This window comes from Anoplolepis gracilipes, chromosome 14, assembly GCF_047496725.1.
Source record: "Anoplolepis gracilipes chromosome 14, ASM4749672v1, whole genome shotgun sequence".
In the NCBI taxonomy this organism is placed as follows: Eukaryota; Metazoa; Arthropoda; class Insecta; order Hymenoptera; family Formicidae; genus Anoplolepis; species Anoplolepis gracilipes.
Genome location: NC_132983.1, coordinates 2,678,615 through 2,693,772, shown reverse-complemented (window position 1 = coordinate 2,693,772; position 15,158 = coordinate 2,678,615). Strand labels below are relative to the sequence as shown.

At 44.4% G+C, this 15,158-nt stretch overlaps 2 protein-coding genes across 5 annotated transcripts in view; one reads left to right on the top strand and one right to left on the bottom strand.

Moving 5' to 3' along the window:
* LOC140673566 (ribonuclease H2 subunit A) overlaps nucleotides 1–15,158 on the bottom strand; it is a 214,554-nt gene that overhangs the window by 85,356 nt on the left and 114,040 nt on the right. The gene's annotated exons all lie outside the window — the stretch shown is intronic.
* LOC140673568 (uncharacterized) overlaps nucleotides 1–15,158 on the top strand; it is a 186,841-nt gene that overhangs the window by 86,827 nt on the left and 84,856 nt on the right. For 2 of the 3 annotated variants that reach the window (XM_072906583.1, XM_072906581.1), the window contains exon 2: nucleotides 5,635–5,754. In XM_072906583.1, the coding sequence (XP_072762684.1) occupies nucleotides 5,688–5,754 (67 nt within the window). In that variant the 5' untranslated portion in view covers nucleotides 5,635–5,687. Of the gene's footprint in view, nucleotides 1–4,942; nucleotides 5,501–5,634; nucleotides 5,755–15,158 lie in introns of those variants that run through there. The other variant, XM_072906582.1, reaches the window with a different exon arrangement.

Sequence of the window (15,158 nt, the reverse complement as noted above, 5' to 3'; positions counted from 1 at the left end):
AAGCAGAAAGAGCCTTTCTTTCGCAAGAATTATTTTTAAATAATTATAAAATATTACAATATTCTTTTATTATATTTAGGAATCGATGATAAAGAATTTATTTATTTATAATTATAATGATTGCGTAAAAATAAAGTGGCTTGTAACGTAATCGAGCAAAGACATTAAAAAGCGCGATTAATCGCTATTATTAATCGATTTACGGACGTATCGGTTTAACGGCATTTCTATGACATCCGGAAGCAATTTTATAAAAAACTCGCGTCGCGCCACATGTATACAATGTCGCCGGCGACGTGTCGCTTCATTATACAATACCATAGTTCGCAATGTGCAATTAAATCCACGTCATTATATTGTGCAATAACTCAACCGTCCGCGCGATAAATACCAAATTAATTAAACGCACTCTCTCTCTCTCTCTCTCTTCCTACGCGAAGAGAGGAGAGGAATCTCTGTAAAGTTGGCACCTCATTTTCAAAAATTTAAAGTTTCATTAACAGTTCTATTTGCACCCGCAATAGTTGTACAGTTCCTCTGCTTTGTTCTTCTCTTGGCGACGTAGACTTCCGACCACGTTTTTATCACGTCCCGTCAACGTTCCGGTTGTCCTTGTGAAAAGCCAGCTCGTCGAGAGAGAAGGAGAAAGAGAGAGAGAGAGAGCTGCAATTTGATGTATGGCTTGTTGGGCCAGCTAAGTTTGCTCGTTGCAAAGATGTCGTTGACCCGCTACTATTACGCTAGATAGGATTAACCCATCCGTCCGTCGTCGCCATGGACGGGTATGGTGTATATATATATATATATATATATATATATATACACACACGCTGTAGCGTTACTGAAAGCGTGCACGGTTAGCGCGCTCGTTAGCGGTCTCTCCGAGTCTGAAACCTTGAAATTTCCATATTCGTCGTGGTGCATGACGAACCCTGGACGGCCAGGTGGATTTTTAGCGCTTCATCTGTTTGTCTCTGACTCGACTGACCGGGACAGTTTCTCGTTCTGCATATAGCCGCACGTGGCGGACGCAATCGAGTTACCCGATGTGTCGCGCACATCACTAGAAATTACGTAGCTCTGCGGAAGAGAGCCACTCGTGCGAGCTATCAGAGCGAGCAGTTGGCTCGCGAAAATTGTATACTTTATTTAGTCATTTATTCCGTGCGATCTGGAGTGGATTAGATGGAGAGTTAATTTTTTTTTTTTTATCAGCTCTTTGATCGTCTAATTAGCGATCCGAAGGGACGAACTTTACTCTTATTGGTCACACGGCTGTGTACCACTACGTCAATTTGATTCGGGCTAACTACTACGTAATTTCATTATGTTCGCGACGTCATCAACGTCTTGGAATTACGTTCCGCAAAGCTGCATCCTTGTATACCCCTGTGCAAGCACCGTAGCCGATTGTTGCGGCTTCCTTAATGTTTGTGTCTCGTGTCGAGTATCAAATAACTTCGTTACACTCTCGCGGTACCGATACGTCAATCCTGTCGCCGTTGTTGGAATTATAGTCCGACTATAGCGCGAACCTTATCTACTATATAACGCCTAAGGAAAATTATGCCGAGCGTGTATGTACTTTTAATTCAATACTCTATGCATTCAAGTTACATGCCAGCGATATCGCGAAATTACAGTCTTATCAGCGCCGATCGACACGAGCGAGATAAGAGGCTCGGCCAAGCTCCTTATAATGCACCCTCGTCATCGGAACCGCGAAATTAGGATTTGGACGGGCACGTCCGTGTCTATTATCAACGAAATATATATATATATATATATATATATATATATATATATATATATATATATATATATATATATATATACGATAACCGAGCGAGATGGTGAACGCTCTGTCCGTTTGCGACGCGGTGCGGAGAGAGTATCGAGTAATTTCATTACCGTCGCGCGCTTCACGTCGACCCTGCCTCGCGTGGATTGCGGGGTCCCTGACGGCGTGAAGGGACGACCGGTGATTCCCCGATCGTCCTCCGTCGGTGTTGACTGGTGACGCGGCTAGTCACGATAGACCACGACAATGGTATCGGGCCAACGTTAGGTTGGGGCGTCTATCTCCCTGTCGCATCGCTAGTCCCGTCGTTAGTCTCTCGACGCGCGCGGACGTGGCCCTTAATCTGATGCTCTTGTATATACGTGTGTATGCGTGTGTGTGCATGTGTCCTACAAACGGAGAGCGGGGAAGGAGACAAACGACTCGGGTCCCCGGCGGTTCATGCGCCTCACATGAACGCCGATTTGTTTCGAATCCGCGTACGGAAACGCCAGGATTTCACTCCCCCGTGTAAACGGAAACTCCTTGGGATCGCACGGCGTTGTTGCACGGGTTTGCGTGTTGACCCACGACGGCGACGGTGACGGCGACGGCGACGGCGGCAGGAAAACCGGGACGGACGTGTTGGACGCGAAGACAAGGCGGCCGGGGAAGAGACTCCGCGGGGGGTGGGTGGGAACCGCGGGCAAGACAGGGTGACTCGCGCGAATAGTGTGGTTCTTTGATTACTTCGGAGGATTCCGTCGCCGACGGATTTACGGATACGCGCGATGCTCGGAGCCCAAGAGCTTTGTGCTTCCGAAATAAAAGCGAGGAAAAAAAGAATAAGGAACCGAGTGGAGAGGAGGAGGGGAGAGCCCGGAGAAAAGTGTGCCAGTGAGTAATTATTTCTTTTTCTTTTTTTCTCTTTTCCTTTTTCTCCCGCACACAGTACGAGATGTAAGAATCGCTGGATTGTTTCGAATTAACCGACTCTTTCTCTTTAAACAAGAGGATAAATATATAAAAAAAAAAAAAAAATACACGAGCTAATTGAATTTTCGCAAAATTGCAATCAATCGCAATTAATTACGCAGATATCATAATGAAGATTATAATTGAAAACAGAGACTAGTGATTATTATTATTATTGTCAGTAATTTATATCTCGCGGATATTTTATATCGAAATAGTATCTGGAATTAATTGCATCTCTGGCGGCCGCGCGTTTCAATGTTTAAGAACACGCATGGCTAGATCTAAATATTTTGACAGATCGATAAGAGAGTCTTGTGGAAAAATTGCGGCCGCGCAGAGCAGGCACCTCGTACTATAAATCCGTCACAAGATAGTTCCCAGTTGTACCTGACGTCCGCAAACACAACATTGCTTTTCATGCTCCGCATACATCTATCTGTTTGCCTAGTCGTTTCCGTATTCGGTTGCGGGAGCGAAAAGTGCGATATTGATCGAGTAAAAGGCATTTTTCTGCGGTGACCGTCTTTGATTTTTGATATTACAAATTCTCATTACGTATCCCTCGTATTTTACTTGGCGGCGCACGCGCGCGCACACACACTCACGCACGCACACCCAGGCCTCGGTCCTTCTCTACGATTACATCCCTGCTGCTCTCATTCGGTTTACTACGCCTTCAGGTGCAACCTGACGCCGTACATGCTAGATGGAATTCGATATAAGCGTCCCTTGAACACGGAATCATTTAACACGAGAAAGGAGAAGGAGGAGGTGACTGAAACATTTCCAGCTCTTATTTCTCAAAGGTTTTGTGATCCTTTTACTTGGTGCAATCAAAAAAATTCTTATTGCAGTCGCGCTCTACGCGCGAGACGCGATATTCTCAACTTGACTGTAACGTATCGTCTTTGATACATCCCTCTATAATGTACTTCAAAACGCGCAAGGCAATCTTGATGCCTCGCAGCCAAGATTTCGCCTGTATCGCTATATATACATGTACACGTATATTTCGCCTCGCGTCTCTATGTATTTGACTTGGTACCGCATAACTTAAAGTTATAAAGAAAAACGTTTCATATAACTCTCGGCTCTCGGCGCATTTATATCAAATTCGCTCGAATGTAGACCGCATTACGAAAGAGTTTAACCCAAGTTTAAGAGGTATCGAGGAGAAAGAGAGAGAGAGAGAGAGAGAGAGAGAGAGGGTAGTAGTAGTAGGGGGCAAACTTTTCGGGCCCCATCCGCGCTACCAAAATCGAAACGTTACAAGAAGCCTATCGCTCGAGCGAAAACTGAGTCGCTATCCCACTCGTTTCCCACGACTGAAGGAATACTTAAGTTTAAGTGCGGATGTGTATATGTGTACGTATGCATGTATGTATGAGTGTATGCTTTTACTCACTCGGCGTAGCGGCGCTTAGACTCTTAATAGAATACCGATACTTTCAGTCAGTCATTCGATATCGTACTACAAGATATCCTAGAGGCCATCTTCCTTGGAAAGTATCGATATCTTATTTGTAACAATTTCGAGAGAGAGAGAGAGAGAGAGAGAGAGAGAGAGAGATAAGAAAATATATATGAAAGAAATTAAACGAAATTCAATGCGAATAATTGATACGTAATTTTTACCATAAAATTATACTACCAAATTATTCAAAATTATCCTTCTTCTGAAGTATATTATTATCGTATATTATTTATTCAAGATTATTCATCTTATCGAGATGTTTCTCTATTTCTTTATCCTACCTGCTATCCATCTACAGCTCTCAATCGCAATATCGAAAGTGAGGCATCTCTGCCGAAACTAGTCAGCGTCGAAAGCAAAGTATCACGGGGGATACTTTGAAAGCAGGTATTTCTATCCGCACCCTGCACTCATAGTCCGCCTTACGTTGTTGCGTAGAGTGCGGCTCCCGCACAGGCGCTCGCGGAAATGCCCCTCCTCCCCTTTCTCTCTCTCTCTCCCTCTCTCTCTCTCTCTCTCTCTCTCTCTCTCTCTCTCTCTCTCTTTCCCTCTCCTTCTCTCCTTTGGCCTCTTCCGTTCGGGCTTGTTCGGGGCCGAGGTGCCCCTATCTCGGTCGCGCGCTGCTCCGACATCGGGCACTGTCGGGCGCGCGCGTGCGAACGACCGAGAGAGAGAAGAAGAGGGGGAAGGGAGGAGGGTTACTATACGCGATGCCGCGTGGGTGGAGGGGAGCGGCGCCCCGCGCTCTCCAAAGCTTGCTGTAGACCGCGCCGCCACTGTACTCCGCACACGCGATCACCGTGGGGCACACGGAGAGAGAGAGACGTGCGCGCTCTCTCTCTCTCTCTCTCTCTCTCTCTCTCTCTCTCTCTCTCTTTCTCTTTCTCTTTCTCTTGACACCCCCCCCCTCCCCGGCCTCGGCCCCCCTCTGAATGCCTTCTCGCCGCTGTGCCACCCGCTATTTCCGCGCGACGCGTGCTCGCCGCACGATCGGGACGCGTGTGTTGTACCCCCGGTCACCGTGACTCGTCGCCGTAAGAGAGGGTTAGTGAGTGCGTGCCCCCTCGAGTGCTGCTTTCAGTCGGCGAGAAACTTCCACGCGCGCGGATCGCGCCGAATTGTGAGAGAGAGAAAGAAAGGGGAGGAGAAAGAATCGCGAGAAGAAATATATTACACGTCGGCGGGATATTTGCGAGTGAATTTTTAATGTGAATCACGCATTCGCGTAAGAGGGTGGATTGTGCGCGATCGGAGAAACACGGAGTACAGTGAGTTGATCTTCGATCGGGCCCCCCTCCCCCCCGCTCCCCTCCCCCACACGCTTCCTTCCCCCCGCGACGGATCCTGTGTGTGAGCCACGTTGGCTGCGTTGTCTGCTAACTCGTCTCTCTTCTCTCCTCAGAATCGAACGACTCCACGGTCGTCGGAGACGGCAAGAAATCGGCCTGGATCATCATGAATCGGACCCGAGGGATCGGTCTGACCAGCGTGTTATTATTGTTCTGTCTCGGATGGATCGGGGGTAAGTGTTGTTGCACAGTGTGTTTTGTAAGTTGTTGGTTTTTGCGTCGACCTCGGGCCTCGTGCGTTGACGCATGAATCGAGGCCTTTGTCCAACCGTTTTCGTTAGTCTAGTATACGAAAGAGAGGGGGAGAAAGAGGGAGAGAGGCAGGACGAGACGTGTCCGTCGCGTCGCGCGCTGCTCGATCGATTCGATTAATCGCCGACGATCCGCGTCGGGAATGCGCGGCGTTTCGGACATCCGCCAGGGCTGCTTGACTGTCGCGCGACGCTGTTTTGCTTTTGTTGTTCCCAACGTGCGCAACATCCATGGCCTATTTGCGGCCGCTATTATGAGCGACGATAACGCGCACGTTGAGCCGCTATCTGGAAGGCAGCCATCGAAAATGGTTGCACCAAGGGTCAACACTTGTCATTTTCAACGCTGCCTGACATAAGTATCTCGTCTAGATTTGCGCGAGAAATTTTTGCAAACGCTGCCGCGATCATTTTTTAAATTTTCAGAATACTTTGTCGATTTAATTGGAAAAGTTTTTCCAACTTGTATTATCGCGTCAATATTCTCTTAATTTTTCGCCAATAATGGTGGCAAGTTTTTTTTTTTTTTTTTTTTTTTTTTTTAAGTCTACGTTTTTTCTCTCTCTCGCTCCTCTCTCTCTCTCTCTCTCTCTCTCTCTCTCTCTCTCTCTCTCTCTCTCTCTGTTCACGAAATTAGGAAAGTTATGAAATAGGAGAGATATACTTTGTGTGGAAGGGCTGGACCGCGTTCGAGAATATTACTGATTCTTGCCGCACTAGCCGTTTGAAAGTAGTCATACATTTATTCCGCCGCGACGAGAATGACGTTCTATTGGTAATAACTAAAGTGCTGAGTTTCTGAATTTTTAAGCAAGCCCGAGTGACTTATGCATTCGAGTTTGCGGAAAGTGTAACTGTTGAATACTCAAGTATTTGAAATGGTTTAAAGAAGCGATAAAATATGCTTTGGGATCTGCATGGGGAAAAAAATTTAAAAGTACGATTATACCAATATCTGATCCGCGAATGATTTCTGTTTGAAAACTAAATCACGAAATCTACGATATAAAATTGACGGCTGTTGAAGCGGGCATTTATGCGCCGAATAATGCAAGAGACCGTTTTGAAATTTCGCAGATGTTCTTCTTCTTTTATTGAATTTAAAATGATGGTTTAAACCGTTTGAAGAGCTCGTTCATCTTTCCACTCGTTGAGGACAAAATGGCAGTCGCTGGAATCCTTTAAAATTTTTGTAAAAGCCAAAGCGTTCGAAATCATCTTTAGGAGCGAGATTTGCGGATTTTATACGCGTACGAGTTTACAATGTCTTTTTCTCAATGCGCGCGTGTGTAGGCACAAACATATGAGCTTTATGAAAGAAAGAGAGAGAGAGAGAGAGAGAGAGAGAGAGAGAGAGAGAGAGAGAGAGAGAGAGAGAGAGACAATCTCGCGAGATTCGAAAGAGAGTACAATTTAGCTTGCGGGTGTAAAACGCGTGAAAAAAAAAAAAGAAAAATATAAATGACAGCACAACGGGCAGAAAGTATGTTGTCGCTTTTACTTCCTCCTTCTCCCTTCGACGCCATCGAACATTATCCCGGATTCCGGCTTTTTTTCCAACGCTCTTCAATTTGCGAAACGATTGCGGCGTACGAGATATGCATTTCCGAGGACTCGCACCTATCCTTGTCTAATTCCGTTCTCGTTGCCACTCTCTCTCGTGCAAACACGCGCTTCCATGCCACTCATTCCGAAACTCATTTCGCGATATGGGATAAACAACGGGTTGTCGGAAAACGCGAATGAGGCTCGAACGAAGGGAACCTCGAGCTCATGATACGAGAACAGTGCCGTACAAACCAATTACGCATCGTGATACGCGTCCCGTTTCACGGATGTTTAATTCGACATTGTCGTTGATTAACACTATTGACATATATAATAGATCCAGCATTGGTTATACATATATATTTGAGAAAAAGAAAATTGCTCCTCAATTTTTTTTCCTTGTCTGGACAAGTCAGGTGCATACATATGTATAACATAAAATTTTTTAATAAATTTATTAATAATTTTATTTTTTATTGATAAAACGGCTGTCGGCACAAATTTATTAAAGCAACATGCCCCTCTTTCTCGCTCTTTTCATATTGACCCAGCATATACTGTAGAAAATGCGTAACATGTTGGATTTATTATATGTGTCTATAGTTGAGACACATCATACTTTTCTAAAAAAAAAAAAAAAAAAAAAAAAGCGAGCATCATCATTTAATATTACTTTGAAAAATTAAAATAAATAAATAAACAAAAATGAAAAAAATAAATAATAAGAAGGAAGAGATAGAGAAAAGCGACGTGTATATCTTCAAATTTTTTAAGTGCGTAAAGCGTTTCACAGGATTTTATTAGCCGCAGGGGATTCTTAATGTCTTTGATAATCCCCAGCTAGCATAAAATATATATCGGCGATTAAAACACTTGGTATCAGTAGCGAAATGACGATACTTGAATAACATTCATCATGTTTGACTCGACTTTGTTCATCGCGCTGTCCCTTCGGGCTAATACAGATGAAAGGTAGGGAATTATGCGATCCTCGTATGAGATATCGACGAGCGAGAAATAAAAAAAAAGAAGTTGTCGTTCGAGATCGATAACGATACAGGGGACGGGGTGGATCCTCCGCGTCTCACATCGCGCGATATGTACGTTTATCGCGTATGAACTTCAATTTCGTGATGGAAGTGGATTAATACAATTTAATGGCGCCCCAGGAGAATTATATGCGCGTCGACATCTCATAGCTCCATCTTCCTACCAATACACATACATGCATACGCGCGCGAGACCTCGAGATATGCATTGGCTTGGCAAGGGATGCACTACCATTCGGTTATGCTTTTAATGATAATAACGATAATAATAATAATAATTTAGTTTAACCCTTTACAAGAGAGAGAGCGAGAGAGAGAGAGAGAGAGAGAGAGAGAGAGAGAGAGAGAGAGAGAGAGAGAGAGAGAAAGAGAGAAGGAAGTCGCATTCTCGCGTTAAACCGAAAAGGAATCTTCATGCCCTTCCGAAATTCCTGCCTCGCGATGCAATATGCAAATATTAAAGAGTTGCATCTTCTCGTCTATTCCCTGACGTTGCCTAGTCTTAGTCTTAATCTTCCCTCTTATTTATCTTGACTGTTTGTTTCCAGTCTCTTTTACCGACTATCTCTCCCTGTAACGTTCTTTACTGTTCAGTGTTCCGTGTAATTTTTGTTACGATCCTTGGGAGACTCTCCCTCGTTGCAATTAATCTGCATTCATTCGTGTATCTTGTTCGTTTGTTTTATTAAACGGAGCATTATTCTATAACTCCCTGTTGACACCGGATACATTTGAAATAACTACGATAGGTATATTTAATCCTTATTTTTACGCTAAAAAATGACGGTATAATTATTTTTACAACGATACCCGAGAGATATAATTATTCGTATACTCTAGATAAGGATCTTAAAGGATCGTGAGATAATGTTAAATAAATTGTATTTTTTTCTCTCTATACCTTATTTAATGTTAATTACGAAGACCGCACATATCATCATTTAATGTAGCCTGTTACAAGCTGCTTTTATACGTAGCTTTCGTGCTCTAATCTTATGGCTTTACGTATAACAGCGTTGCTAACGCTTTTAGGAACCCGGGTCCAGAACATCCGCGTAAATATCTTTCTCTTTTTTTGTCCTTTTCTTCTTTTCCTCTCCTTTTCGCGAGTCGCCGACTCGCGTAAGAGGGGTCGATAAAAAAAAAATGCGTAAGTACGGTTGCGAGACGGGAGGGGGGAGGGGGGGGGGAAAGAAAAAAAAAAAAAAAAAAAAAAAAAAAAAAAAAACACGGTCGCGCTTATGAGAAATGCAAACGATGTCGGTGAAGATGGCCGAGGACCGACGACTGTCACGGTCGCGTTCATTTCTGCTTCTATTTCCATACGCTCGTGGCGCGAAAAATATGAAGTCGCATTGCCGCCCCTCTGGAAAAGAGGGCGCGTGCAAAGGATGCGTAATACCGTGCTTAACCGCCCCTTCCGACCCCGTTCGCGGACCTTTAACCGCGCTGCCAATTTTTCACCGCCGCGCCGTATATATTTTTCCTCCGCGATCAGATACAGCCGCATATTGCCCGATGTTCGCGCGACGCGATACCGGATAAATCTGTGCGCCGATCCTCCCAAAATCGTCCGTCGCGCCATAAATCACGTCGATTTTACTCCGATGATGATGATAATACCTTTTATAGATATTAATCGTGTGGGGCGCGCTACACTTTCCCTTAATTCTTTGATTCAATTCAATTTAATCCTCTTAATTCCGTTTAATTGTAAAAGCTTCCCTCTGTTACAGCGCGAAAATGAATACCACGGCGTATATTCGTTTACCTTTTTCCTTACTCAAAAAAAAATAACGACACTCGTGTAACGCGCTAAAATCGATTCGTAATTCAGATGCTCCAAATGGATATTTCTCAACTGCTCGGATACGGAACTCATTTATTAATTAACTCGTTGCCCATTAATATCGTTTCCATCCGGGTTAAGTAAATACAACTGGCGCACGTTCGTCGACGGACATTTCGGTATGTTCTGTTTGTTCGGTCGTCGAATCGGCTGGGTTGAAAGCCGCGACCGCGATGGCGCATAAACCGGCGGTGAAGAACGGAGGGTGAACGACGGGAATGAAAAACCGGATCCCGGGGGGTGGAGGAAGGACGAGGCCGGAGGTGGAGGTGGGGGAGAGGGTTAACAGCGCGCTGCGGCGGTGGCGGCGTCGTTGTTACCGTTGTTACTATCGACGAAATTACGATACCCAACGGGACGAAGGGAAGGGAGATGGGGTGGAGTGGGATGGGGGTTGGTTGGCTGCGGCGAACTCTGATCCCCGCGCGATAGTTTCGAGACGTAACGCGCCCCGTTCCGCGTACCTTTCCCCCTTTCCCCTTTCCCCTTTCCCCTTTCCCACCCCCGCGCGGGTTAACCCCCGCGAGCGTTCGTCGGCCGTCAGATCGAAAAATCGCGTCGTTATGTGCACGCGCGCGCGAGCGAGCGAACGAGCCGCGCATCGCGACCCTCTCTCGTACTCGAGAGACGCGACGTTACATCGGATTCTATCGCGAGCGGAAATTGCGCGCCGGCGAGAATACAACCGGCGATTTCTACCTCGAAATCGCGGAACGACACATTTAGTCCCGCTCGTGAAAGAGACGTATACGATGTCGAGCACGTTCGCCCATCTTCCAGTTTCCGGGATTACACGAGAAGTTCGCCAGGAGCATCAAATATTGTTCTCTCATATTTTTATTACATCTCGTTACCGCTCTCGTATTTCTTACTTTTGTTTACGAGAGATTTAAAAAGAAAAAAAAAATAAATAAATAAAGTCTGGAGGCAATGCCTCGACATTATTATCATTGTGGCGTTAACGACGTTTTGACATATGTGTGTTATTTATTCGTTATTACACGACACGTGAATAGCGGATTAAATGGACACAGACGCGACGTTAGTTTCTCCCGATCGTTCATCCCCGCATTTTGTCCCCGTCGTTTGATTTTAATTGTCAGCTGTGAAAGGTAGTAGGAATGGCCAAAGTGCCGCAATCAGGTTAACGAGGCAACTTTTACTTTCATAAAGAGATATAATTTCGCCAAGTACATTATATTACATTATATTCCGTCCGCGTCTCTCGCCGACCGAGCCAGTTATTTTCGCTTGTGTTTTAATACGACGCCGCCTAGTTTGCTCGTCCCCGGTAACCGTCGACGTTAAGTATCTCCGGATGCGCGACTATCTAGATCCTCTTTTCGCGTATATATATGGTAAGATGTCCCAAGTTTGCCCGCGCGTCTTCTTTCATTCGCGCGCGCATTCTTCGACCAACTTTAGGGAGGGAGGAAAAGGCGGGGGTGGGGGAGGGAGAAAATTTGGATTCGACACACTATCCGCGCGCTCGCAACTTTTTGATGCTCGACATTAAATATCTTTCTAAGACTCGAATTAAAGTTGGGTTAAAGTGTGAAGTCTAGTTGAAATCAAACGAGGAATAAAAGTTATCTTTATAATACACTCTTGCGCGCTTATTGAATTTATAATGGGGAGAAAATTTCTCCTTCGCCGTCCTGTCAATTGAAACAGAATAGAGTTGATAAAATTCAATCCTTGAATTTGATCCGTTTCCAAAATATCGCCCTTCGCTTTCGAGACACCCCGTACCATATATACATTTAGATCTACTTCAATATCGTGCCTTTAACAACATTACACACTCGTGGCTGTAACATGACGGCGTATCTTCTCGCTGTCACTCTAAACGTCTGCAGCGCAGAGTATTATTTTACAAGCGTCGCGCAGTTACGTTCAATTAAGCGATTAAAACGCCGACGCCCTACGTCGCGCGGGTAGTAATGCGTTTTAACAATCTATGAGAATTAACTTTACGTGCTTCTCTCTTCGCCGCGAAACTCGTTACGTGAGCATATACGCACGCGACGAAGAAACGACTAAGAATACTTATCGACTCCTTTTATCTACGAATCTATTCGTCTACGTATCATTCGCATTTTCTGAAAGACTTGTCATTTTATATTTATAAATTGAAAATTTCTCAAGGACAAACGCGAAGGAATAAAGGTTCGGGGCAGATCCGTTGATAATTTCTTTCGTCGAAATTGGGGAGCGTGAGGGGAAGAATAAAGCCCGGGCTCACGCGACGCATAAATGTTCAACATCGCGCACGAGATGACTCGAGATCACCGCACATCTGTTCTCCGCGCGCTGCGGGGATCCCTCTTAAGTGCATAATTGATGTATACGGGATCGACTGGCCCCGGCGATACGCGATGATTCATGAAAAGCGATTTCGCTCGGCGCTGAGGGCGTTTAGGCCAACTATCGATACTTACGCCGTCCCGCTCGGCATCAAACACCATCTACGAATCTGACTGGTTAATATCGATCCAAATCTATCGAATACCAAACAACGGGCGGTGAAAGCGTCGAAATATAACAATCGTTATCAAAGGCGAAATTTCGGTGCAAGGTGTATCGACACCGATCCAGGCTCACTTTGCGTCTCTCCTTTAACGGCTCGGCCGTTAAAAGCAACATATATACCGACGACGACAACGACCTACGCCATTTCGGCCGGCATTAACGTCGCGAGAACTCGCAACTGACAAGCCCAGATGAACAATTACCTTACCCCAAGTTCGAGCCGCGTCGGCGACGAGCGTGCGGATGCCGCGACGCGACGCGACGCGCTCGCTCATGAACCGCGTTGGGAAATGGGTCGCTGGTAATGGGCCCGGTAAAGTCCTCGTGAAAGTTGCACGGTTGTTTATGGTCGCGCTACACGCACTAAGCCGGAACGGGTCGTGCCGACGCTCGTCCCACGCACGTAAACGCCCCACGGCGTCGCACAACACGGATTTATCCCTCCGCCAACCCCGCGCGCTACCACCGTCTCTAAACTACCTCGCTCACTCTTCCTCCTCTTTCTGTTCCATCTCCCCCTTTCCCTTCCTTCCCCCCCGCCCCCACCACCACCACCACCACACCCCACTCCCCGCAGATGGTCGGACATAAACGTAAAAGTGGTAAACGTTGACGGGGATGTACCTAGATTATATATACGTTTCGTATATGCGTGTACATGTACTCGTGTAATATATATGTTAAATCGAGACGCGGGACCCGCAGCTTGATGAAGGAGAAACGTTGGAACGATACGGCCATTGCCTCGAGTTACGCTTCTCCCGAAAAACGAGGAGAGTATTATCTATGATATCCGCGGATCGGTTACGATAACGACACGATTTTTATGCGTCGCGACCTCACGACCAATAGACGCGCTCACGTGGTCGCGTTACACGAACGTTTACGATCGAGCGATCTACACGCGATGTGGCAAAAATGCAATATAGATACGGAATATCGAGGCAATGCATAATACGATAGTAACCAACGACAATAAAAATAAAAATAAAAATTTCAATAGATACACACAAGTTTATATTTTTCAAGATTCATTTAGATTTTTTTTTATACGTTATAAAAAGATATATAATAAATATTACATATCATATTACGTATCATATTTTTATTCGGGCGGAAAGAGAGGCGAGAAATAAGAAATAATCTCGCTCACGGCCGTTTTTTTAAATCGGCTAATTTACGTGAAATTTCTTAATTCGCGAAACGAAATCGTCCATTTTCTCGCGTCCGGTTTTTCAGCCGGCGCCAGGTGATAAAAATGCGTTTTCCCTCGTCGACGTTATTAACAATAACGTATTTTATTATTTTCCGTATCTGCTGCATAGGTGCTGTAAAATATTATGTTTAACTACGATATTATTATATAATGAAAATAAGTTAATTAAACAAATTTTGCTTATAGAAGGGAAGCTGATCTCAATATTACAGTTTTCGCTCTAAAAAGAAAAAAGTTATTTTTTGATATTAATGTTATTATAATGGAATACACGATAGAGTTTCTCGTTAATTATGTTCTTCGTTGGCCTTCTGGGAGAGATGACAACGGAAAAATTTTTGAAAACAAAAATAAACTCCTGCCCTCTTCACAGTTGCCCCCAATCATCGATAATAAAATTAAACGGAGTCAAATTCAAAAATATATCTAATAAATAATAGATATAATAATATATAAAATTATAATTAGATAAAATAATTTATAATTCAAAGGATTCTGCGAAAGTATTCTTAAATACAATAAATAAAGGAAGGTTAATTACGGGTGTTTGAGAATCGCTTATAGAATTGAAAGCTTGGTTTAATATTGCCATCTCGGATCTAAGTCATCCTGCCAATGCTGCAACGCAACCCATGGCGTGAACACTGGTGGCAGATTAATCTATCCGGCTGGTTTCCGCGGATCAGTAACCCAGTTTCGCGAGATCGTTATGCTCGAGTAAACTACATCTTTCATTAAGGTACAACAGCAACTACACCTTAATTGAACGACTCCCATTCGATTGGCCGACCCGCCGATTAATTTAACGGCTCCTCGCATGTACATACGCATGTACTCGCATGTACTCGAGACAAATCCGATTCTCGTAGCTTGCCGATTGTCGGGAAAACTTTATCAACGAGCTTGCCATTAGACACGTGATTATCGTAATTTGCTAGTGATCCGCGTTTTTATTTCATACACTTGATCTATCTAAATATAGATATATATATATGCTGGCAAACTACATCTTTACTTTTATATCGCGCCTAATTATTTATTTGTACATTTTTTAATTTCCTTTAAATAAAAAAAAAAAAAAAAAAAAAAAAAAAAAATAAAAGAACTTTTGCATTAAAAATTACGTTAAAAT